We start from the raw sequence: 26413 nt of genomic DNA, 5'->3' as shown, positions 1-26413 counted from the left end.
GGCTAGGAAGAAGTAACTGGCAGTATTTCCAATATTTAGTTGCTGAATCAGGACATTTTCCAGTTCTCTGGCAATGTCTCTGCCTCCATGCCTCAGCAAGCCTCCCCTTCTCCCTCCCATGCTTCGCCTGTCGTCTCCCCGGTGAAGCAGCCTCGTAATCCAGCCTGTCATTTTGCATTTGTGAGCCAAGTTCCAGTCAAAGAGGAAGCATTATCTGAAAGTTGTAGCAGAACTGTGCATGTACAACACTAGACAGAGCCCTGGGGCTTCTGCATTATAAGTAGAGAGAGAGGCAGCTCCCCAAGGCCAAGAACACGAGCTACCTTCTCCCTTAGGCCTTTTTTAGGGAACTTTTTATAAACATTTTGGCTTCTTCTAGGTCCTGTTCCCTAACCCTTAGCCTCACTGTTTCACATAGCCCAGAATAACTTGCTGTTACATTTTGCAATATTTCAGATTGTTGATTTAACACTTTCTTCCCAGTTGTAGAGAGTTTGCTGAAAATCTAGAGAATGGTGAAACGTGTCTGAGACCGAAGGCTTTGGCTTAAGGCAAAATCATCCTCAGCAACTGGGACCACTAGCCCAGATCTCTTGCCAGAGGAAAAGCCCAGAAACTCTTTCTAGGAGGGAAGCTGCCTGCACTCACATTGTTTTCAGCCATATGTGACAGCAGGCATCCTGCCAGCTCTCCTACAGCCCCATCTCTGCCAGCACGTGGGGCGTACGCCTGTCCCCAGGGGGTGGGCATGCCAGCCATGGCCAGGCAGCAGGCCCAGGCTGGGCCTGTCGCTGGGTTTGGAGAAGCCCTGTCTCTTTGCAGGCTGATAGAGGAAACCCCAGCTGCGGGCATCCTCACTGCCCCACGTTGGTGGTGAGGTCACCGGTCCATGAAGAAAGCACTGATCACCTCCATCGTCCCAGGGTCACACTGTGTGTTTCTCACATACAAGTTTGCATCAGTTTAACAATAAAGAGATCGCTCAGTTTTATCATGGAATCCAGGATGGGCTGTTGTACACCTTTGTTTAGTCTTCTCAAGGGTTTTGATACTCTCTCTGGAAGGTGCTCTGGCCTCTGTGATATTGTTTATTCAGGCATACTGGAGGCTGAGTTGGGGGAATTTGCAGGAGGGAACAGAAAGAAACTAGCAGGAGAACTGGAGATAGCTGTAAGGGAAAGATCCACTCAGGGTAATTTTCTTTGCACCTTCTTCCAGTGTCTCCAGTGCATTATTACCTGTAGTCCCTTGGGGAAAGAGCTAAGTAAGTCTATCTAAAATGCTCTGTCCTTGACTCCCTTCTTTACATATAGCTTCTGAATATCAGCCCTGTGTAAGCAGTAACTTAAAAAGTAGTCAGAGCCACACTTTCTGATTCCTCAAGTGATACAATTTTGGCACTTTTTGTTATGGCTTAGCAGAGCACTGTCCTGAAGAATCAGCACTGAAGCATGCAACCTTATTTCATGTCAGGGTGATGCATTTTAATGTTATTCAGTTCATAAGTAGCCTTATGTTTCCCACCAGGAGAACAGCTACAGACCTGCACAGGATCACCTGATTATATAAGCTAAGCAAAGGATGTGCAGGATGGTTTCTCCCATCTGTTGACTTATGAAATACTGTTTCTGATTAGGTCTTTGTACCCTATGCACATGGTAAATGTGGTCGTGCACATCAGCCTAAGCATGCCCCAAGGACGTGTTACCGAATATTTCATATTCTGCTCATTACTGCTGTTTATTTACTGCCTTCAGAATAAAAATAAAGAAATCTACTGGTACCATAAAAGAGTAGAATCAGAAAAACTAACAGGATTTATTCCTCAGTTTTATTTCCTGAAGAGCACAAGTAAAAAGCGATCTATCATTTTTATTGGCTACAAGCCTACAATCACAATGGTTATAGTTTTCATTATTTCTCTAGTTCACTGCTCTAAGGTGGGCAGCAAGCCTCTTCTCATCTATCCTTGAGCCAAAGAGCATTCTGCTGCACTTTGTAGTGTAAATGCGCTTTCTGTAAGTGTTTCGCCATTTGTTCTAATATCCTTTCACTGCCTGTAAAGCACAAATAAAAAATAAACGTATTTTTAAAACAAACAAACAATAACAAAATAAACACACACACACACACACACACCAAAAAAAAAAAAAGGTACAACCTTGATCTAGAATTACCAGAGATCCCTTCTTTGCATTTGTAGAAAGGTGACAGTACAAAAAAAAATTCACAAAGAAAGTGGTGTTCTGTGTGTGCATTTTTGCTATCCTATCCCAAGTTTCCATTATTGCCCAAAGTGCAAGCAATCATTCTTAATTTTTCAACAAGGATCTCTCTATGAAAAGCCTTCCCATTCACATCCTGGTTACTCTGGCTCAGTAATTGCCTTGTCCTTGTGAAACTGCTGCTAAATTCTTAGAGTCAGTCCTGCTTTGTGGCAGTGTTTTGCTTTGGTTATGCCCTGGCAAGAAGGGTGTCGTAATAATTTCTAAATTACCTCCTGACTTTAATCTGGTTAGTTATTCCTGTATTTTCTTAGCGTCCAGTTGACCTTGTCTCTGTTGCTCTGTGTTTGGTGTGCTGTGATGATGTCCTTTTTTAACCACCATTTCTGAGCAGTGTTTCTGCTCGCTTTCTGCTCTGCGGGGTTGGAGTCAAGGTGGGACAGACAGTAGTTGACCTCAGCTGTGTGTTTTCTTCTGGTGTGACCTCCTCCTGCAGCTACCTAGCCCTGTACGCCTACAAGCCTCAGAAGAATGACGAGCTGGAGCTCCGCAAAGGTGAGATGTACCGGGTCATTGAGAAGTGCCAGGACGGCTGGTTCAAGGGGACGTCTCTGAGGAGCGGAATGTCCGGCGTCTTCCCAGGCAACTACGTGACTCCTGTTTCCAGGTGAGGACCACTGGCCAAGGTGGATATGCCTGAGCTGGGACTGGGAGGGATTCTGAACCTGGAGGATGCTAAAAACAGAAATTTTCTGTTGGCATTGCAGACGTGAGTAATGAAATTTGATGGTTGTGGCATTGGAGTTATCCATGTTCTCAGAAGACCTCACTAGCCGTGTTAGAAGATGGCACTTACAAACCTCTGACTTTAAAAAGTCTGATGGGTTTTACGATTGTAAAAGTTTGATGGGTTTTACGATTGTAAAAGTTTTACAATCATTAAAAACCTATTGCCTAATTATTTATTTATTGTTATAAAACTACTGGACATGTAATGGGGATAAACAAAATAAAGAATTCTCTTGTCTTGCTTTTCAGTAGCTCATCTTGTAGATTTTGTTTTTCTTAAATCAAAGGACTTGGATCATTTGGATCAGAACCAATGTTTGAACCATTAAAATTCAGAAGCGGTAGGAGAGTTCAGTAAGTGGCTGGATTTTAGCTACCTCTGTCTCAGTTACAAAAGAGCAGAAGAGGAAAGAATAGCATTTTGGGGAAGGAATGCCATTTCTCTGAGTTTGTTATTGGACAAAGGATGTTTCTGATCTATAGCCCACTCTGAAGTAGTCTGCAAGCTGAGGAGAAAGTTCATCAGTGTGTCCCAGACTGTTTAGCCCTATGTGCCCCTTGCAGGTGAATGTTGTCGTGTGTACACCCATAACTCCTTTAAAGCAACCGTGGGTTTGCAAATGGAACTCACTCCTCCTCATGTGCACTCAGTCTCTCCTCCCACATGCACACAGTCTCCACCATCTTTCACTCCTCCCCAGAGAAGGGCACCTCGCAACTCAGAAAGTGTTGATCTGGAAAAATTGATGCAGGTTTGTTCCATCTTCAGTTTGTGTCAATTTTGTAATATGAGGTCTGAGCAAGACCAAAAGTTGAGAGCAGATTAGAAGACAATAACTAAGCCTGCTGACAGTCCTAATATTGCATTTCAGTAAAAAAAACTCCCATGTTAATTCTTGGGGTCTTCACTGTTCATCAACCTAAATGTATTTACCTGATTTTATAGAGCCCCTTGGCTGCCTTCACTTCTTGCCTCTTCAGCTCTTAATTAGTAAAGAAATTTGTGCTGAAGTGTTGGTGATCTGAATCAGCAAGACTTTATTACATGCAGCATGTCACAGCTCGAACAAGACAGAGAGAAGTGCTAAAGGGCAAAAGTGCTTTCCACAAAGCCCAAAAGCAGCTTTATGATTATATTTACGATCCTGTGAGCTAATAAGTTCCTGTGTAAATCACCCTCAGTGAGAACAGCAAGAAAAATGTGATAGCAACAAAATCTCCTATTTGCTGCACTTTCAACTTACTTTGTTCCCTTTTGACAGCAAAGCAGGGGATTAGATTAATGCATGTTTTTCTGCCACTCCCTACAAAACCCAAGAAAGAGAAGTTGTCCATGAATTTAATAGCACTGAAATAGATTTATAAGCTGCCAAATCACATGTGTGAGCAAAGCACAGTGGAAAAAGAACAAGACCTTTTAGATGGAGAGACAGACACATGGCAGCAGAGAAAATTTGCCACATCCAGCATCTATCCAGCTCTGTGGGAGCCACAGATAGTTTCTGTACCTGTCAGTGTGCATGTTTGCCTGAACTCAGCTTTCAGTAGACTATTAGAAGTGCTTTTCTGGCAGACTCACTCTAGTGCAGATGGCCAAGCCAGCTCCAGCTGAAATTTGCTGCTACTCTGCCAGCTCTTCACAGCAGATGACAGACAGTCAAAAATTCCATCTGGTGGGATTCCCAGCTTTTTGCTACCTGGAGGCTGATGGAAAAAAAAAATCAAATCATTTAGCAAAATGTAATGCATGCAAACCTTGTGTGACAAATCATATCAATGTCACCACAGTGTTGTTTTTCCTCCCGTGATTTTAGGGGCAGGGAGGACTGGGCAGAGGTGACAGCTATCTTTGGTACTTTTGGACCATATCTTCCAGCCTATGTTTTGTTCTATCAGAATGCCACTCTTTTGGCTCTTCCCCTTTGCACTCTTTTCTTAGGGGTGGTTCTTCTGTCTTTCTTGTCCTCTGAATCAGGTCACATTGTTGAACATATTCCTTCTTTCTGCTCTTTGTGTTCCCACACAATAATTTTAGAGCCCCTGAAGTTCTGCCAATCCCACCCCCCACAGGTTGGTCTTGTACCCTTTCTGTCACCCTCTCCTTGCTTGCTAACCCCCTGCACTGCCTGATTTCCATTTCCTCCATCATACTTTATTCTACATCATATCCTCTGTGATGTACTTTCCTGAAGGAGGACCTTGGCACATGGAGCAGCCCAGGAGAGAACAGCACAAAATTGTCCCTCTGTTCCATGGCATCTACTGCTGGGGTAGGAAATTAGTCAGGGACTTGAGTAAGAAACTCAGAGAAAGAGCTGCTGAGCAGCAGCTGAGTTTGTCCATTGGTGTCCTACTGCCCTCGTGCCCTGGTCAGAGAATTTCTAGCTCTGTGGTAAAAGGACCAAGACCTGCCCTAGGCTGAAGTCCTTGCATAGGAGAAAGAACCTTGTTCCTTCTCTCTGAGGTCTCCTCAGCCACTCAGACGAAATTCAAACTGTGCACACAGTTTGAGCAGTGAAAGAAGGGCTGATTATTTTTTGGTTTACCTTTTCGGTAAGGTCAGCTGCATTCCCTTTCCCTTTGCATTTCCTTAGCAAGCCTAAGCTTGGTTACATCAGTAGGGTAAGTGCTCAGCCAAGCCAAGCCCTGCCAAGTCTGCTCCTTTGCAGTCCCCTTCAACAGCCACACATGGATCCAGTGTTATCCATCTTTTTTTCTCCCTGTGGGTCTGTGTGCAGGTTTGGTCCTGAGAAAATATCTCAGAATCTGTTTTAATTATCACTCCGTTAGTGCCTGTAAAATAGCCTCTGGCACACAAAATGGCATTTGGAAGATATTAATTTCTTCTGAATTTAGACTTGTGATTTTGCTAGAAATTATTCAAACACAAATGTAGCTTAAGAAACAAAAAAATTATGAGAAAAACTCTCTTTTCCATTTTTACCCTGTAATTCTTCCCATAGGCTAAAGGGATGAAAATGTCATCCAGCATACCTATGTCTGTGTCCTATAAAGATAAATATATATTCTTGGTTTAACTGTAAGACCTGAGAAGGTATCATGTTGAACCCCCTGAGTAACTGGGGGTGCTTATCAGCATGGTGTCGGGGTGTCGGGGTCTCTGCCGCACACTCACGCTGTCCCTTGTCTCCATGCAGGGTGCCAGTGGGAGCCGGGCAGCCCAGGAACAGCGGAGCTGGGGGAGCTCCAGCAATGAAAGGAGCCCCGGGATCCATCCACCCCATTGGGGCTGGTCACACCAATGCCACCACGGCCGTCAGACCCGTTGTTCCCATCACTGCTCCTCAGACGCATCCCCAGCTACAGGCGGCCTCTCCGCAGCTGAATAACTGCTTGAGGTACTCAGCCCAGCAGCCAGGCAGCCAGACCCGCAACGCCATGCAGATGGGTAGGTGCCTCTCGCCCTGTGCCAACAGGATTGATGTCCTATCCCTCTAGCACAAGCCTCTCAAATCTGCCCGTCCTCGCAGCTTTCTTTCTCGTTTTAGTCACAGCTCAGTCAACGTGGAATAGAGTATATTTTATTTGCTTGTAATATTTATGGACTTCTATTGATCTCTGGGAACCACGTTGTGGTTATCAGATTGTTCTGTTGCTACAGCTGAAATAGATTATAGTGTTTACAAATATTTATACAATTTATCTGAGTGAAAGCAAGCACCCTGCATACTGAGGAGATTAACGGTTCTGAGTCCGGTTGGCTTGCTGATGGAAAAATACTGCTCTTATCGCAGGGCGAGTAATACACGACTCAAAATTAAGAAGCATTTCATTGGGCTTCAGGGATGAAAGGTATTTATTAGGCAGAACAGGACCCAGTGTTAGTGATAAAGCAAAAGATCTGAAAAATACTGCCACCTTTTTGAAATAAGAATAAGAGCTTCTCACATCAGGGGGGCTCTGTTCTTTCTAGGTTCCCTTTCTGATGTACAGCACAGTTTTCTAGAGTACAATTTATTGCCCTTTCCCTGGTGTTAAACAGCTCTGATATTGAATAAAGTAAAAGTAAATCCTGTGGTGGAACTTTATAGCAAAATTTAAAACATTTTGTTTCTGATATTTTAGAGGGATATGAGCCATTGTGTTTACAAAGGGAGATCAGTAAGGACTGTGACTGCTGAAAACTGAGGTCTTAGATACCAAACAGAGCAGGCACACATGAGAAATACACTTCAGTGTAAGTCACGGATTTACATGTTTTGAAGCCAGAAGGCACCATTGTGATGGTCTAATCTCACCCCCTATGCAGTCCAGACCCAAGGGAAGAAAACGTAATCAAATACATGCGAATCTGTAATCAAATACGTGTGAATCTGAATCTCAAACAGTGCAGGCTCTTCTGCTCAACAAACAGTGGTAGGACTTCACACAGCATCCATGTCACACCACGGAATAATGGATTTATCCTCCTTTTGTCTAGTTCAGAAGGTGCCCCACACCTTCCTTCCACAAAACTGCAGAGCTACACCTCCAGCAGCTACTCTGATTTAAGGTTGCTCCTCCAGATCTCTCTGATATCTTAAAGTAACAAGGAGCTGGCAGGCAGGGTAATCCAGGAACCACAGAGCTGCTCCAAAACATCCTAAGCGGGGAGTTCTCCAGCCCTTCCAGAAGGTTCATGAGATTGTTGTTTTAATTAAGTAAGCTTTTACCAGGATAAATAAAGGAAATTTTTCATGATTGTCAGTATTTTTCTCCATAATAGATGTCCTCAGTAGTATTCTGTGGACCAGAGTCTTCAAAAGGCCTTTTTAGTCCTGCAGGACAGGGCAAGGCACACTGACTTTTGGGAAAGCTTTCCAGGAGAGGCAAGCTGGCACACTATTCAAGTCACGTTTCTGTTGGCTTGCAATATGCACAAGTAACAAATCATTTTTGCACAAGGCCACTAATGTAGGAGTACACCCAAAATGAAATATGAGTGGTGTAGAACAAAAATAGCCTTCAGTGAGCATTGCTAATTAATAGCATGTTTGATGAAGCACAGTCCAGATCCAGAGATCTCAGAGCAAAAGCATACGTTGTAACAGTAAGCAGATTAAATTACAGAATATAAAGTGAGAGCTCTGCTCAGAGTTGATTTTTCTCAGGCTATTTATTTTACTGTTTCTCGTGTTTTCTGTTTCCTTCGTGTCTGGAAACACTAAGTCCTATATGAAAGAAGTAATGTACCTCATATGATTATCAAATCAGTCTTCAACATCCAGGTACCTGCAGTGAAATTCCATTATTGTGCTTCTCCTCTAAATTTAGAAAAGACATTGCTTCCTACAACCAATAGTTCAAAAATTTGACCCTACAAGCTTAACCATGTCAGAAAATGAGATTTCTGGCAGCAGCGGTTGCTCATCACACCGGTTCCAAGTGGAGAAATCAGACAGAGATAATCACTTCAAGATAACCAGTGGTGCCTTGTCTGGCTCTCTGGAAAGGAATTGCACTTTCCAATATATGTTCTCGGTAATCCAGAGAGGGGGGAATCATAACTAACAGCAAATATAGTCTTGGAGGCATCTGTAACAACTTTTAGGCCCTTCCTCATGCTACGTGGTAAAAACACATCAAGTTCAAGACTAGTTAATGATAGTTTGATTGATTTGCTATAAGCAACATTGATAAAAAGAGCTGTTATAGAGTCAAGGAGTTACCATGAGGGAGAATCACGTAAACTTTGGAGGTGCTAATCTGATGATCACTGGCCCATAATGTATGCTTTGGATAATAGGGCATAAGACTGGGGGAAGAAATTCTCTCCTGGCAGGAGTGCTCAGCTGGGGTAGTGAGTATGATTAATGGCATTCATCATTTCAATCCCTGGTAATGGGTGCTGCTGTTAACCACATAAACAGAAAAAAATTGTTTGTGTTGTTCTAGATTGTTATTTAGTTATAGATTGAATGAACTCCAGCTCGTATCTATCATTCAGAGGAATTTGTAAGAAAACCCCAGATCAGAGTGGGTCAGAAATTTTCCAGAAAAATGCTTCTTGGTCAAAGAAAAGCTGATTTGTTGGACTCAAAGCTCTTTTATGAGGACTGGATGTAATTCAACCAGACTTCAGCCATGAAGCTGTCCTGGCTCAGGTTGCAAAGGAAACAGGCATCTGCCCAGAGCTGTTCTCCATAGAGGACAACAGTGCAGTGATGGGATCCTATGTTTTCACATACCAGGTGAATGCTCTGACCAGAACATAGGCTGTTGTGGGATGGGTGAGTAGGTTGTGCTGAGAAAAATGTTCAAAGCTTCAGATTTTGCACAGAGGCAGAACTAAACCAGATTATGAAATCTTGAGATCATTTGTGAAATGGGCATTTTCCAGGCAGTCCTAGTATTAAATCATTTAAGTGAGGGAATGTCTGAGTGTGGACTTGGCTTCAGGTCTATATGTACTTGAAGGGGAGCTGTAGGTAGGTTACAGCTAAGCAATCAACTAGCGTGGAAGTCAGGGGCAACATCATTATGGAAATGGACCTGGAGTTTTGTCACACTTTTTGCAACATGAGGCCAGGCAACAGGCTTCCGAATCACTGGAGATGTGACCCCTGCAGTGTGTCGTGGTCACCATTAAATAGACAAGCACTAATTCCTGGTTCCTAGCGCTTGTCAGCAGGGTTTGCTCAGCAAGGGCAGCAAGGCTAAAAGGTACTGCATAGCCCCTCAGGGACTTTGCTGGCAGAGGCAAGGCTGAGCTCAGAAATCCTCCGGTGGATTTCTGCTTAATTTATCTTGTGCAGCACAGTGATGTACTGTTGATCATTTTGTTAGGGCTGAAATAAGAGACCTTCCTTTGTAATTGCTGCCTGTGAGGTTGGCATGGGTCATCTGGGCTAACCCTTTAGGTCCCATGTTTCATTGCTCCAAAACCTATCAGGTTAGGAGAGCGTGCTGGAGATTCAGAAAACATCTCAGCTGAAACAAGATATGGTGTTTTAAAAACACAACAGGCATTTTATTTATTGCCAGGCATGGGCAGGGATGGTGAGGAGGTTCCCCAGTCACATCACTAGAGAGGACCATCCATTTCGGTGACTGCAGACAGGTGTTTCACAGCCTGGAGAGCCATTTCTAGGATTTAACCAAAAAACACTTGCAGGCTGAGATATCCTGGGTTAAGGCTAAGACTTGAGTTTTCTGTCACGCCCTGGCACCTCGTGGCAGCGATGGCCACTGAAGGGCCAGGTCTGGCAGTGCATGAGGGGCTTAACCACGCTTTGTCCTCCCTCCACAGCTCACCCTCCAGTGCCAGCCCCGGAGCGACCCACCGCCACGGTCTCGCCCCTGCGGACTCCCAGCTCACCCTCCCGCCTGCCAGCAGCAGCCATCCGGCCTCACCCCGCCATCTCCCCGCAGCACGGCCACCAGCCGCCCACCCCAGGGGCCCGGCCCCTCATTCCCCTCACTTCCGCCGCCGCCGCCATCACCCCGCCCAACGTCAGCGCAGCCCACCTCAACGGCGAGGCGGGCGGCGGGCCCCTGGGTGGCCCTGTCACCCCTGGCCCCGCCGGCAAGGCTGAGGAGAGGAAGAATGAAAAGGTAAGGGTATTGCATCCCCACCATGCCCCATGCTCCCCATCCCATGGAGCTGTTGATGAGGCACCCTGTGGCCACACAGGAGGACAGAATCTGGTTTCCATCAGCTGCCGGCTTGGGCATCCTCATCCCACATTATTTTCACTTTTCATCCTTCCTTCCTCACCATCCCCAATGCTGCTCTCTTGTTACCTGCTTGCATGTGGGAGATGAAACCGAACGGCTAATGGGCTGAATTTGTGTGTTTCTTCCAGTGATCGGGGCCTAGACTTGCAAATTAGCAGTGGTGAAGAAAGATATTATAGTGACCTCTTGGCCATCAAAATTAGATGGCCATGTCAGAAGCCCTGTGCCTTGCTGTGTGGAAGAAGCTGATGGTTGTGCCAGCCCTGGGGGCAGGTGCCACAGGCACAGTAAAACACTGGCTGATGAGCAGCAGAAGCTCTTTTACCATTGCAGAAACATCTCACTTTCTTGCAGAAACTTTTGTTGCAGTGGCACAGCCAAACTGGGAGAAGGGAGTTAAATATGGCTCGCTGGGATGTAGGTATGATGTGCTGTAGGTTTGATCTCTTAGGAGCCAGCAGTGCGATCAGTAGCTGAGTGCCCCTCCCTTGGGCACCTTGCTCAGGAAAGCCAGTGTGGAGAGCTGCTTTAAGCACACAGCCTTTTTTTGGTTCTTGGCAGGTATTTTGCTTTCACCAGGTGTTTACATTGTGCTAGCAGTTCCCATTTATCAGTGCTGAGGGTTATCTCCGTACTGTATATGTTATTTGACAGAAGGAGGCAAATCTGCGCATTACCTCAGAGCTTTGTGTAGTGGCTTATTTAACACTTCCTAAAACATATCATGCAATTCTATAGGTCCATATATTTTAATTCATGTGGGACCGCATAATGACATTTCCTAGGCAAAATTATGTCAAGACCCTTCCTATGATACTGGTTAACCTTTCCCAAGCTCTTACAGCTTTAAGTTACTGAATTGGGATGCACAGAAGTAGTTACAGGGGGGTTGAGCTCCAGGGTTGAAAGGGAGAAGCAAATAATAAATTTTACTTCATCATTGCAATGAGCATTGCCAAAGACCAATTCAGTAGCTGGGAAGTATCAGAGAGAAGTGGCAATAAAAATTTTCATCTCTGACAGGACTGAGTGGTGCACAACTGCCCTGTGTTGAACAATATATTTCTGAATCTTTTCAATGTCATATTTTGCTTTCATTTTTGATAGAGCTCAGTTAATGATGCTTCCTTTCCTTTTAGACGTAGTGACTAATGTTTGGCCAGTTAAGTTGTGCTCCTAGTCTTTGCATAAACCCAAATATTTCCTTGAGCAGTTGAGACCGGGGATAATGCCAGACTAAAAGTCATATAACTATTCAAAAAGGAATCTGTGAGTCAGAACTGGAGCCATATCTGGAACCATTTGTTATATTTCCAAAGCAGAGGCTCGTTGGTTGGGCTTTTTCCTAAATGGGGAACAGGTATAACACTCAGAAAGAGTGTGTGTGGAGAGAGACAATATCTATTATCAGTACAGATACCAGACCGAGGGGCAAAATACAGAAGCAGGGACATAGGTAGAAACTGGCAGATAAGCAAATATCGGGACTTATTTATCTGAGATCGGTCTCATTATATTAATCAGACAGGTACTTTGAGATGAAAGGACCATAGAGGATGTTAGTAAGAGGAGCAGTAATAATATCTTCAGCTCTACTGAACACAGGATGGAAGAAATGCACAGGTAATTATCTCCTGAGAATCTAAGATTAGCAAGTCATATCTGAGGTAAATTGTAATGTGCCATAAAATTAAGATTATTGTTGGAATCAACAATTTGGTATCCCATCAGATTATTAATTTTAATCCCATTTTAGTCTTTCCAGGTTCTTTTGCAGAATTCCCTTGAAGATGGAGGCTGAATGATCAGAGGGAGAATGGCTGTTTAGAGAAACATTCTCTCATTATTAATCAAGTTTTTCTCTCACACACTGATTGTCAGTGTGAGTTCACTGTGGTACAGAGGGCACATGGTATCTAGGAAGAAGTAATTTGCATTTGGGGATGGACGTGCTGAGGATCCATTGGTTTTCACAGTCCTGTTGTAGAACATGTTTCTTTTGGGGCCATGGAGATAAACTGCAATTTTTGCATTTATCACTGGTGTAGTCAGATATATTGGTCCTCAGGAAATTTTCTTCAGATGATAAGTTTAGCAAGGTTGGTTGACTGCTTGAAGGCTAGGCTGAGAGATAGTAGGAAAGAGTATTTTCAGATATGATCTTCTACCAGCTTATGTTTTATGATTTCCCACCTAGATTCCTCTCAAGGATACCAAATGTGACATCAAGGGGCAGCTGCTGTAGTGGGTCTATATATGCTGTTAATATTTGGGTTGCTTGTTCCAAGGTGGAATTGTCTTTACCTTGGGAACAGCCTTACTGAGTTTACCAGTGAGATTGTCACTGTTGATGCTTTCCTCTATGCAAATCTTTTTATGCCAATATCATGGGTACCTGCTGGTGTGCAGCAGTCAGATATAGGCGCATCCCAAGATTCCTCTAAAATCAAGGAACTCTGATTACAATCTTTACTCTTATTTCCTTCTGGTTTAAAGGCAATTGACAGAAATAATCCTAAGTATTATGGTTTTTAGCTCAGCAGGAATGTTTCTCTTGCTCATCTTGTATTAAAATAGCAAGTACATCCTTAGGTCTATTTTTTGACATGTCTAGTTCTCTACTTCAGCTTATTTCTTGAAGGTCTTGATCCAGACTTCCAAACCTGAAGGTGAACATTGGCACCTATATTCATTTAGGCACCCTAATACTAGTGTCTTACTCTCATACTCCTGCTGACTTACTCAGGAGGTAAAATATGACCACCACACCAGCCTTCAGTTATACCAGAATCATAGAATCATTTTGGTTGGAAGAGATCCTCGAGATCATGAAGTCCAACCTAACACTGCCACTAAACCATGTCTCTAAGAACCTCATCAGTATGTCTTTTAAACCCCTCCAGGGATACTGACTCCACCACTTCCCTGGGCAGCCTGTTCCAAATGCCTGACAACACTTTCTGTGAAGAAATTTTTTTTTTACATGTGTTTTTAGTTGTTGGCATGTGTTTGCCCCCAGATGATCCTATCTGCAACTGGGCTCGTGCTCCAATTCTCAGCTCCTTGACCAGCCTCCTGTCCACTTAGGGAACAGTTTCAAAGCTGTTCTCCTTTCCCAGCTGCTCGTGGCAGCTGATGAAAGACTGAGCAATAGATAGTGCTTAAGTCCACCATGCAACTGTGCTGGAAAAGTGCTCAGGCAGACGAGCAGGCTAAGGAGCAGAGCGCTTGAAAATCAAAGCTGTTTTGGTGCTATAGAGACTCAGCACAAAGCAGCAGGAAAGGTGGCTCACACAGAGGTAGCGCAGACACTACAGGAATAACAAGCTGGGAACTGAATAAAGGCAAAGGAGCATGGCAGAGTCAAAGAGGTAACGGTGGTCAGGGCGGTACAGGAGAGAGAAGAGCATTAGCAGCTGGAAGGAGATACGGCAGAGTACACCACAGAAGGGGTGCCAGTGGGGAGGGTGGAGGTGAAGGGTGCTGCGTAAAACTTATGGGGAGGGGTCCTGAAACAGATAAAAATGAAAGTACAGACTGAAATTTATCTAAGGAAGGCAGCTGAAGAGAGCAAGATGAAAAGGAGACTCTCTCTTTTTTTTTTTTTTTTCTGAAATATTTCCTGCTTGAGGCAATTTTTTCTTCTTTTCCAAGAAGGAAGTTTCCATCCACAGAAGGAAAATAATAATTGTTCCCCAAAGTCACTCTGTTCCACGGAAGTGTCCCAAAGATATCACAGTGAAAGAAGGGAGGTAAAACAGATCAAATGGACAACACTCTGTTTCCTTCAGGAGTGGAGGGTGGTATCAGGGGTCCTTTGAGCTCTCACTTCATCATTTGATAATAATGACTGCATGTGTAACCAGCTGAAACCCAGAGAATTCAATCCCGGTTCCTGAATCTTCTGAACATCTGAAAGAGAGGGATGGAGATCCCAGCTGTGGAATGGCAGAAAACCCCGTGTTTTGGGGGCTTTTTTAAATGGGAACTGTGCTTTTTCAGTCATGCTGAGCACTGCCCAAGTTCAACTGTTAGATTACAGCTGAGAGCTTGTAATTATGGCATGACTACTGCTTTGACCTCAGTCAATTTTCGCTATAATAGTTTCTGCTGTATATAATCTGAGACTGTGCTTAATACCTCTGATAAAACCACTTGTTTGAATGAATTAATGCATTTCTCATTAAATGTGCTCCTCATTACGTTAATCAAATCAAGAAAATCATGCTGGGTGGTTTGACCACTGTAATTAAGCTTTCTTTAAAATTCACTCATTCGGCTTTTGATGAGGATTTTGATTAAACTCTTCCAAAATGTCTGGCCCAATATCTGCTAAAGAGGAGAACAGGAGATTGCACTAGTGAGCAAGCCATTAATTCATCACAGAGCTACACCAATTCCTTACTGTTTTACCTAGCCACACTATATAGAAATATTTGAAAGCTGGCAATGTAAAATTCAATGTTTCTTACAAGTGCGCTGAGAGAGCAAATGTGTGTGCAGCTTTAAATTTAGTAACTATGTCCCTGGAATATATAGAGGATCTGAATAAGCAAGTCACAACAAATGGGAAAACACACTGGGCCGCTGTTTACTGATGTTAGGATAACAAGAGACGCATCTTCAGAAAATTATTTTGAAAGTGCACCAACAGTTTTGCATGTGAAGACTGAATCAGTAAACATCTGTCTCTCACCAGTGTCACTCACTTTCTCAAATATCAGTTCTTCTGCTTAAAATAGCCGCATCCTTCAAATGATATAGTATGTTTGGCATGCTCCTGGTGTAAGAACTACATTACAAAACAGAACAAGCCAAGGCCTGTTTTATGGCCCTGCAAGTGACCCTGCATGACTTGCATCCACACTTCTAAGTTTTCTTCTCCACCCAAAATAGGGTGAATGCATCCAGACTGCTCATTGAGAACCTAATTGTGCCCGTATGTTGCCCTAGGAGACTGCTAGTTGATATAAGCCAAACCCACAATGGTTAGTGGATGTGGACCAGGGTTTGATGCTTAATCCTGGCCTCATTTTGTGTGCCAGTATAGACATGACCAAAGAGACCTCCTTCTCCACCATTCCTCCTTTCTGCCAGTGCCTTCCTCTGCCTTCCCCTAATTTGCAGCCCGCTGCCTGATCCCACCAGGCAGTGTCCATCAGTGCAGACCTGCCACCTGCATGCTTAGTCGCCCACCCTCACTTTACATTGGGTTGGAGACTAATTCAAAGGCCCTTTGAAAATTTGGCTTTGTAAACTCTGAGTTGCTCTTTGTCTTCAGTTCACATTACAGCTGTCTGTTTAAGCTGTCACTTGGTAGAACTGGACCTGCCTGAGGGACCTAATCCTACACAGTAGCACACCTTCAGTTTTCACTTACTAAATGTTAGTCTCTCTGTTGCAATTTCTACTCATATTAACTTGCCCCTGAGTGAAAAGGGTTTGTTATCACTTTATATCCACTAGAGGAGTTCAATTCCTTATCCAGAAAATGGAAGAACAGTCTCAAAACTGAAGTGTTGAGCGCTTGCAAGGACTTTGAAAATGACATGACAAAAATAGTGGCCACCCTGGGACAAGTAAAGGAAGCTAAGGACAGAGTTGATGACAGTAGAATTTTCAGATACAAAGTCAATGTGACTGATCCTGAATTTTTGGAAAAAGAATTCAGTCTTCCTACCAGATATTAAATGATTTAATATTTTTCACTTTGTAACTAGTTCACCTAAGGAAGCCCCTAAGTTGTACAGATATGAAATTGAACGGTAACAACTGACTAAATGAAACCAGTGCAAGACATCGGAATAAACAAATTGCACAAGAGCAGAGAAGCCTGGTTTGAATTCTTATAATAAGTGTATCAAAGCGTTAGAAACATTAAGAGGAAGCAGCATTGCAATAGTAATTGAAAGGCTTGTCAGTTAGCCTCACCTTCATCCCTGGAAAGGTGATGGAACAACTCATTCTGGATGTCATCTCTAAGCATGTGGAGGAAGATTATCAAGAGTAGTCAACGTGGATTCAACAAGGGGAAATCATGCTTGACCAATCTGATACCCTTCTATGATGACTGTCCGGGTAGATGAGGGGAAAGCAGTGGATGTTGTCTACCTTGACTTCAGCACAGCTTTTGACACTGTCTCGCATAACATCCTCATACATAACCTCACGAAGTGCGGGTTCGAGTCGTGAACAGTTAGATGAATGGAGAACTGGCTGAACACCTGAGCTCAAAAGGTTGTGACCAGTGCCGCAGAGTCTAGTTGGAGGCCTATAGCTGGTGGTGTTTCCCAGGGGTCAGTACTGGGTCTAGTCTTGTTCAACCTGTCCATCGGTGACCTGGATGAAGTGACAGAGTGTACCCCCAGCAGGTTTGCTGATGATAGAAAACAGGGAGGAGTGGCTGATATACCAGAAAGCTGTGCTGCCATTCAGCAAGACCTGGACAGGTTGGAGAGTTGAGTGGAGAGGAACCCAGTGAAGTTCAACAAAAGCAAGTGTAGGGTCCTGCACCTAAGGAGGAATAACCCCATGTACCACTACAGGTTGGGGATTGACCTGCTCAAAAGCAGCCCCGCAGAGAAGGACCTGGAAGTCCTGGTGGACAACAAGTTAATCATGAACCAGCACTGTGTCCTTGCAGCCAAGAAGGCTAGTGGTATCCTGGGGTGTTAGGAAGATTGGCTATGTCAAGGGACATTATTGTCCCCCTTCACTCTGCCCTGGTGAGGCCACATCTGGAGTACTGTGTCCACTTCTGGGCTCCCCAGTTCAAGAAGGACAAGGAATTACTGGAGAGAGTCCAGTGGAGCCTACAAAGATGATTAAGGGACAGAGGCATCTTTCTTACGATGAAAGACAGAGACAGCTGGGTCTGTTTAGCCTGGAGAAGGCTGAGAGGGGAATCTTATTTTTTCTTATAAATACCTTAGAGGCGAGTGTCAAGGTGATGGGGCCAGACAGGATAAGGGGCAGTGGGCACAAACTGAAACACAGGAACTTCTGTCTGAATATGAAGAGAAACTTCCTTACTTTGAAGTTGATAGCACTGGAACAGGCTGCCCAGAGAGGCTGTGGAGTCTCCTTCTTTGGAGACATTCAAAACCCCCCTGGACACATTCCAGTGCAATCTGCTCTAGGTGAACCTGCTTTAGGAGGTGGGTTGGACTAGATAGTCTCCAGAGGTCCCTTCCAACCCCAACCATTCTGTAACTCTGTGAAAAAGATAACGCTAATTTGCTTGGGTACTCTCTAAGATATCTGTGTCGATACTGGGACCACCAACACCAATATTTCACTGATCCTTTTTGGAGTCAGATTTGATTTTTCAGCTGAACATGTGTTACAGTTTGTTCCTCAGTATAAATGCTTTAATCTGGAATACTTTAGTACAGTTCACTCAAGACTTGTGCACAGAATGCATGCCGTTAATCCATTTCCTCTCAACAAAGGCAAAGGGGCTGTCTTCATCACAAATGATCCACTGCTTCCCATGCTCCAGAAAGCGAATCTTGGCTCTGTGACCAGCAAGTGATTCACCAGAAACTTGGCCACGGAGTAGAAATCTCTTTTTCTGGTCATGTGAATTCAGGCCACAAAGTTGTGTTTTAAGGCAGAGAACTCATGCTTAAAATCTCTCCAGCACCTTCTCCTTCATCATTAGAGTTCAATTTGAAAGGACAAAGACCTGGCAACTAGCTGATGTATATTTTAAGGCTGGCAAATAACCCAGCCAAAAGCATGAGCCCCAGCTGTCAAAACATAGAAAACTTCAGCTTTACAATAAAACAGATTTCTGTTATTTCTGACTGGCTAGGATTCTTTTGCTTAGATCAAGGGCAATAAGCCATTGATCAAAATTTCTTTTTCTTCTTCGCATTTTTGATGTTAGGAAATGCTTTCAAACTCCCCACAGATATTTCAAGCATTGACTTTGCTGCCAAGCAATCTCCGAAAGCTATTCCTCTTCCCTTTCCTCTCCCCCCGCCTCTGCTTATCTGCCTCATAGGCCTGTCACAGGATTTCTCAAGTGTCCGCAGTGGATTTCTCTAACAGCGTTTCGAGTGGTTCTGTGTTGTATTCTGCAGCCATAAGGGGAAGCAGATCCAGGGGAAGAGAAGCTGAAGAGTGCTTTAGCTTCAAGAGGAAATTCAGTTTATCTACTAACCAGAGATGAAGCTGTTTGGATGCCAAGGCACAGCATTCTTCTGGCACCTGTAGAGACCTAATTTTGTAACACAGGAGACCCACGGGCTTTTACTAAATCCTTAGCGCTGCCTGGGGAAGACAGTGGAACTGCCAACAGAAAGAGCATGCAAGGGAGCGCTGGAAGCAGAAGGCTGGAGGCGTGTGTGTGCGCGAACGCGTGTGCGTGTCTGCGTGTGAGCATCCCGGCACTGGCGTTCCCATGGCATTCCCCTCCCTGCAGAAGGAATCACGTAGGACCAGATGGCTGGATGGGGCCAGGCTGTGGGAGGGGATGGTAAGCATCTCCTTGGATTAGGCGGGTGAAATGTAAGCGCCCTTGTGGTATCGATGGGAGACATTGACACATTCCGGCTGTTGAGGGATCGTAGGGGCCAATTCCCCCCCCCAGAGAGCAGAACTCTGCAGCTGAGCATCCCATCACAGCTTCTGCCCTCTCCCTGCCCTGATCCTGAAGAATGTGGTTTGATCCCTCATAACATCGAGCTCCCAATTCCCATGCAAAGGTTAAAAGAAAAAAAAATCAGAATGCAAATGCTGTGCGTGTCCCTGTCCTCCACTTTCTGCCTTGGAGCAGTAACACACAAAGCTGGCATAGAGCTGCCACTGCCCCAGCACTCCCAGGAGGGAAGACATGCAGAATGAAACCATTCCAGAAGAAAAACACAGGAAGACACTGGATGCATTGAAAATGATTAAACAACTTGCAATATGTCAGAGTTGGTGGCATCTTGGCTTCCCACATGTCCGGGACTAAATTTTTTTCCTCAGGGGTTTTCCAACTATGAATTCACAAGCCATTAAGTCTTAAACCACCAAGATACAAGTATCTCAAGTGCCAATGCAGTTGTTTTGTGTAGACAAAGTTTGAACTCTCCTGTGAAAACTGGCTATACCCTTTCAGTGCCCATGTTATTTTTTTGTTCACACAGGTACCGGTATTTTTCCATGCTTTTCTCTATTTTTAAGCATAATAGGTGGGTTAAAATACCTAGTGTCAATGTAGAAGTACTTCACTAAGCTCTGTTAGAAGAATTATATAAACTAAATGAAATTGCAGTTTCTGACAAACGTCGGTACTATAGGAACAGCACGATTATAACAGACAACAGATATCTGCGGCGTTTCTGGTTTTATCATGTAACTCGACGGCATAACCAGCTTATAGCAAAGGGACATTTATTTTATTTTGTACATTTCTGTTTATTTTTCCTTTTACAGTAGCAGCAGAAAGATTCACAAACCCTCAGCTTTTCTTTTGCCAAATGGTTAAGCCACCTTGAAGTCAGTCTGGGTTGTTATTCTTTTCACTGAATGTCTCAAGCATCTAGCAATTCCCTTCAGATCAAGTCAAGACATGGAGTCAGTACTGGTCTCTGAAGGACTTAAAAAAAATGTTCTGATTATGCCCTCTGGAGAAAAGATCAGTCTCAGGTATTCAGAAAGTACACCATGCAAAAGTTGCTTTTCAGACGCTATGTCTGCAGGCTGCCTGTAATCAATTAATAGAGGGTGTCAAGCAGTCAACCTTTCAAAAAACAATTCATTATAAAGGTGGAACTCAACCTGTTGCTTTGCTTTTTTGCATGTATTTTGTTTGCTTGTTATTCACTGTTATGTTTCTGTAAGTTAAGACTACAGAAGCTGAAATATTAACCTTCCCTCACAGCTCACTGTATTCACCACACTAGCAGCAGACTGGCATTGGGCTTCATCACCAGATGCCCCAGGGAGAAAAGTAATTTAATGTGAGTCCATGGCCAACTTATTTTGCAGTAAAGTAGATTTCCTGTACTGTAGTTTTTAATCCCAATTCACGATCAGTTCAGAGCTGGTGTATTTTAAAATGGAACTAGCTGGCTTTTTTGATGACTTCAGAGATTTCTATTCCCTCCTGTTCAGCATCATGTTATTCTTCATATCTTAAGTTTTGAGATAGAAAAGGGGAGAGGTCGGGCAGGCAGATCCTATCAACACAGCAGTGCCTGCTGCGGCAAGGGAAATGCATAAGCCAGGCTTTGATCAGGACATAAAAGAGAGAACTGATTTTCCAACTTTTTAAAATATTTCTGGACAGATTTTATATCTAAGCCAGATACTCCTAGTTGGCAGGCTTAGATGCAACCTGGCTGAGAGATACAGCTGGCCAGCAGAGAAAGTGGCACAGAGAATGTAGGAAGGATGGTGGCCACTCAGGCCTGGGATGGGTTTCCTTTCATCAGCCGTGAGAAAGTCAGTTATATATCGACTACCTGCCACAGATGTCTGTCTAGCTTTTCTTAAAATCATTCAGTTAAGATCATTCCACAACTTCTCTAAGCAATCTATTCATATTGCTAGCGCCAGAAAATTCCTTATTATCCCTCCTGAATCTTTCATGGTTACAAATGAATCTTGCTTCTTCGTGTCCTGCTCCAGATGAACAACTGATCAGTTTTCTCCTGACAGCCTTCCATGTATTAGAGAACTAATAATGTGTTCAGTCCTCAAGAATTCTCTCAGCCTCTCTGAGCCCAATTCCTAGTCTTTCTTCACAGGTAATGCTTTCTAGGCCTCTGATTATACTTCCAGCTTTCAGCTTGCTGGGGTCTTAAAGAGCAATACTCCAGGGTAGAGTTTTGCTGAGACATTGTTAGTGCCAATCAGGATGGAATAAGGACTTTCCATGGCTTACATAAAAGATGTTTGTTAATATGTTTCCAGGTGAAGTTTGCCTTTTTCACAGCAGCATCTTGACTCACGCCCTGTTTGTGATCCGGTGTTACCCTCATCGTCCCTTTTGTAGAGCTGCTGGCTGGCCAGCCACTCCTTGTTTTGCATCTGTGCATTTGATTTCTCCTTCCTAACAGCAGCATGTCATGCTTGTCTTTGCAGATTTCACCATGGTGATTTGGGATCATTTCTCCATTTTAGGAAAATTATTCTGAATTCTTACACTGTTTATCCTTCTGTTGTGGGTTAGCCCTGGCAGGCAGCTTATCCTCATGCAGCCACTTGCTTGCTCCCTGCCACAGTGGGAAGGGGGAGAGAATAGGAAGGGTAAAAGTAAGGAAACTCATAGGCTGGGATAAAGACAGTTTAACAGGTAAAGCAAAAGCTGCGCATGCAAGCAAGGCAAAACAAGGGATTCACTCACTACTGCCCATGGGCAGGGAGGTGTTCAGCCACCTCCAGGAAAGCCAGGCTCCATCACATGTAATGGTTACTTAGGAAGACAAACTCCATCACTCCTAATGTCCCCCATTCCTTCTTCTTCCCCCCACCTTTTATTGCTGAGCATGACATTATATGGTCTGGAACATCCCTTTGGTCAGTTGGACTCAGCTGTCCCAGCTGTGTCCCCTCCCAGCTTCTCCTACACCCCCAGGCTACTCACTGGTGGAGCAGCATGAGAAACAGAAAAGCCCTTGATGCTGTGCAAGCCTTGCTCAGCAATACCTAAAACAAGGTGTGTTATTACCCTTATGTTGTCACAAATCCAAAACATAGCACCACATGAGCTACTACAAAGAAAATTAACTGTGTCCTAGCTAAAACCAGTACACCTTCCACTGCCCACTGCTGGTTTTAGAAGTGCCCTCTCTAGTTCACCTACCAAGGAATTAATGAAAAGATGGACTAGCACTGGGAATGAGACAAGCCCAGTTGGTACCTACTTGAAACATCCTCTTGGTTTGACAGAACATCATTAACTGGAAAACATTGCAAAGCAACTGGCAGCATCTGGTTATCTGCAGTTTGAGTTCTTACAGGTAGGCTGCTAGGTTAAAAAGAGAGAGAGTGCAAGGCTGCAAGGGACCCCTCAAACACACACATTGCTATCCTAGCAGGAAGAAGCTGAAAGAACAAACTTGGGCAAGAAATTAATGATATTGCAAGTTCTACTGTGGGGAGATTTTCAGATACAGCAGAGTAATCATAGCACATGAGCTTGTATAGAAGTCATGATTGCTTAACTAATGGAATAAAATTCTGTTATCTTTATAGGCAGAGACATTCCAATCAACCATGATCAAATTGAAGATGAGACAATTCTAAGTTCATGTTTACCCACACTGTTTTTCTAAAATGAAAATAAGTAAGACTATCAGTGTGTACAGACCATCAGTCAATCAATCAATGTGGTCAAGGGGAAATCTTCTTGCACTGATATCTGGTTTTTCATATTTGTCTATGGTAGTTGGGCTCAGAGATGGACTGTTTTGACAAAAATGTCATTTCTGCTCCAGTGCAGAAGTGATTTTATCTTTATATAGTTTCCATCATATTTAGATGTGAGGTGTATGTGACCAACTTCTTCACAGAGGTATTTTGAGCTTCTGTGTTAAAACTGAGCATTTCTTGCTGTTAGTTGGCAGGATTCACCTCTTCTTTCGGGTCACACTGGCCTCTTCTGCATCAGTCAACTGGCTGGCAAAGAGGAATATGCTGTGTGTGTGTTGTCATTGCTAATTGTTTCTGCAGTAGTCACATGTGAAAACACTGACCAGATGTCACTGCCTCATTGCTAGCATGCTCCAGAGAAGCAAAAAATTCATGTCCGGAGAGCTCTTGAGGTTACAGATGTGACTATGTGTGTAATGCGCATGAGATGGTGCTCGCTGGTCACACCACTGAAATTATCGTACTACCAGCTTTGGTGTAAAGCTTGCCCTTGGACATCTTGGGTTACCCAAGTCAACTTAAGCCTGACTTTCGAGGTAACGTGTTTTGTCTCATGGTTGGGGTAGGATGAGGAAATGGAGAACATTGGCTTAGGTGGCACACGTGACAGGTGGTAATTAGTTAAATCAGTGCAACTCAATTGCATTTAATTATATGGTCATACCAGCAGGTCATGTGTCAGGGAAAAAAAAGAGGGTAAAACAGAAAAAGGAAGGGAAGATGGAATAGAGGGATAGGATTGCAATGTAAAACCAGGCTTAGTGCAAAAGGAAAAAAAGCCATAGTACTATTGACTCCCCCTCCCTTTTTATACCCTGGTTGTTCCCTTTGGTTAGCTCTGTTTTTCATTGACAATCCTTCTTATTCAGCTCTTTAATTTAAGAAGGGGGAATTTTATACTCCTAAAGACCTGAGGATATTGGGAGGTTTTTTTAGCAAATGGTCTTTGATAGAACCATTTTTAATTTTTAAGTAACAAAAAGATGAAACAAGGAAAGGAGATGAAATGTGATTTTTGCTAAAGAGAGGATGCTTTTGTTACAAATGCTGCCAGGGCTTAAGTAGCTTCTAGCAAACCTTTAGCTATTGAAAAGCTTACTAGTAATTACAGTCCAAGTGTCGTGACATTTGGAAAGCCACAGTGCCTTGGTCATTTTATCAAAGAAATTGTCTTTTACGTGCCTGGGCATTCCTCTGACACTGACAGCCACTTACTGTACAATCTTTTAAAATCATTCTGGGATTCTCTCTTCATTTTTTAAAGAGCATACATGACCAATTGGCCCATATAAGAGGAAAGGACTTCAGCCACCACAGTGTGCCCCAGAAGTAATTAACAAGGCATCGCTTGGAAACATAGTAGGACTGAAAATACCTGTAGCACAGATGACAGATGATGTTGTAGAAACCTCGGCTGCTTTATCTGCAAAGCTTATAGACCTTAATAATCAATGGCACCTCAGTGCGCTGAGCAACAGCTCTGTCCCAGTGAGGTGCTGCTGGGTGCAGCCAGACCTGCATTGCCCATGGATACAGAGCACCTGGGACACAAAGAACCTGGGACTCCCTGCACCTCCATGGATGTTGAGAGGCTGAACCTCCCCTTCCACCCAGAAAAGAAGCCAATGGCTTGAGCATGTTGGTATTTCTTTTCTTGTTGCTAATAAAGCATGGCTTGCCTTGTTTGAGACACGCTCTCATGAGGGCAGGGGGGAGCAGGGGCAAGACCTGATTTTTTTTTAATGCATGAAATATATTAGGAATAATTTTTTGCATGCCCAGATTTGATGCTGTGGGAGCTGCCAAAACTGCAGGGCAGCCTTCAGAGAGAGAGAAGTTTTCACGCCCATGGCTTTGATGGTATCAAGGACCTGCATCTGCAATGTCAGACCATCTGAGAACCATCAAGGCCCTGCTCATTCCTACCCCTCATCAGTCCAGGCTACCGCAGCAGCAGCTCACAGCCCAGCTAATTTTCAGAAATATGTTCCCTGAGCTTCTGCTTTTTTCACCTCTAGGCCACAGTCCAAAAGGGTATGTTACGTTCTGTCAGTCTCAACTGACTCCTCAGTCTCTAGCTAAAAGCATCTTTTATGAACTGATGAGTTGTTTGTAGGAATGATTTCACTGTAATGTGCCTAGTACGCGCAAATCCTGGCAATTTTTCATTGTCCACAGACAGCTCTTTTTTTCTTCTATGGGAAATTGATTTTGAGAGGAGAATATACCTCCTATGATGCCTGAATTTTTACAAGTAATCTTCCCTCTGAGCACAGCCCAGCCCAATGCCATTTAGTTTGTTGGAAGTGCTGAAATTACAGCCTGAGGTGGCACAGCAGCTGCAACAATATCAGCCAAGTGGGAATAGATACATCAGCAACAAGGGACAAGATGACGTCCACTAATCCAAAACTTTACCTACATGTTCCTGCTTTCCATAAAAATACAAGTCTCATTTGCCTGTCATTTAATAAGATTACAAAGCAAGACCATCCAATGTTTGCTTCTGAAATTAAATCCATCCCTTGTGAATGGGGAGAGCCAGAACTAACTACACCTAAGAACAGAGTGTATCAAAGCACATCCTGACTTCTGTCATTGATTCTTTTTCATTCAGGTGTTCAATGACTGAGCTTGCTCTGGCTTTCTGCAGAATGTGAGTGTTGGTCCCAGTGCTCCCCAGGACCAATAAATCCTTTTCACTTCCTTATGAGAAACAAGGTGCAGCAAGTTAAGCAGTCAGTCTAAATCATCTCATTTAAAAACACTAATTCTAAGCAGTTTGTCTAACAGTAAATGTATTTATATAAGCTCTTCTCATTTCAGAATCCTGTGCTGTCAGTAAAGCTGTGATAGGTTCTCCTCTAGTTTGAATAAATTAATTTAAAGTCTCAGAAGACTGCTTATTCTCTGTCCAGGTGTTTCAATTTAATTGTCGGCAAAGTATATTTAATCTATCACAGTTGCCTAAATCACCTAGTCATATTTGATTTGTATTAAAATAAAGGCTTAACATTTGGTGGGCTTCAGTTTAGGGTGGCTCTTCGAGATATGGTGTAACATTATGTAGGAGACCCTCATGGTAGCTCCGAGGAAGCCCTTGGTATGTACCAAGGCAGTGCAACACCAGGTTAGGAAGCAAGCTGGGCTCCGGGAAGCAATAGGGCCTTGTCAGCCCCATCACCAGCACTTTTGTGGCTCCTTGTTGCAGGGCGAGTGCTGCAGCCCTTGATCCACAATGTTTTGCACAGCAGAGATGGAGATGAGGAATCCAAATAGCAGTTGCAGGGCTGTGAAAGTGCTCTGGGGTTACAGTTCCCAACCTTTTGTGTCTCTTACTTGGCTGACACTGC

General features: G+C 43.7%; 1 protein-coding gene and 1 long non-coding RNA gene across 3 annotated transcripts in view; one reads left to right on the top strand and one right to left on the bottom strand.

Annotated features, from left to right (window-relative positions):
• Window positions 1-26413, top strand: part of SH3RF3 (SH3 domain containing ring finger 3) — a 257517-nt gene that overhangs the window by 211124 nt on the left and 19980 nt on the right. For both annotated transcript variants that reach the window (XM_065059761.1, XM_065059769.1), the window contains exons 6-8: window positions 2722-2892; window positions 6173-6423; window positions 10264-10568. In XM_065059761.1, coding sequence (XP_064915833.1) covers window positions 2722-2892; window positions 6173-6423; window positions 10264-10568 — 727 coding nt within the window. The remainder of the gene's footprint in view (window positions 1-2721; window positions 2893-6172; window positions 6424-10263; window positions 10569-26413) is intronic.
• Window positions 1804-24573, bottom strand: LOC135579206 (uncharacterized). The gene is made up of 4 exons (XR_010471886.1): window positions 24436-24573; window positions 4594-4718; window positions 2498-2960; window positions 1804-2057 (listed from the first exon to the last, which is right to left on the bottom strand). It is a non-coding gene; the product is annotated as an uncharacterized LOC135579206 (long non-coding RNA).

The sequence above is a fragment of the Columba livia genome, chromosome 1, assembly GCF_036013475.1.
Source record: "Columba livia isolate bColLiv1 breed racing homer chromosome 1, bColLiv1.pat.W.v2, whole genome shotgun sequence".
Classification (NCBI taxonomy): domain Eukaryota; kingdom Metazoa; phylum Chordata; class Aves; order Columbiformes; family Columbidae; genus Columba; species Columba livia.
The sequence above is the reverse complement of the archived record's forward strand: the minus strand, read 5'-3'. Positions and strand labels throughout refer to the sequence as shown.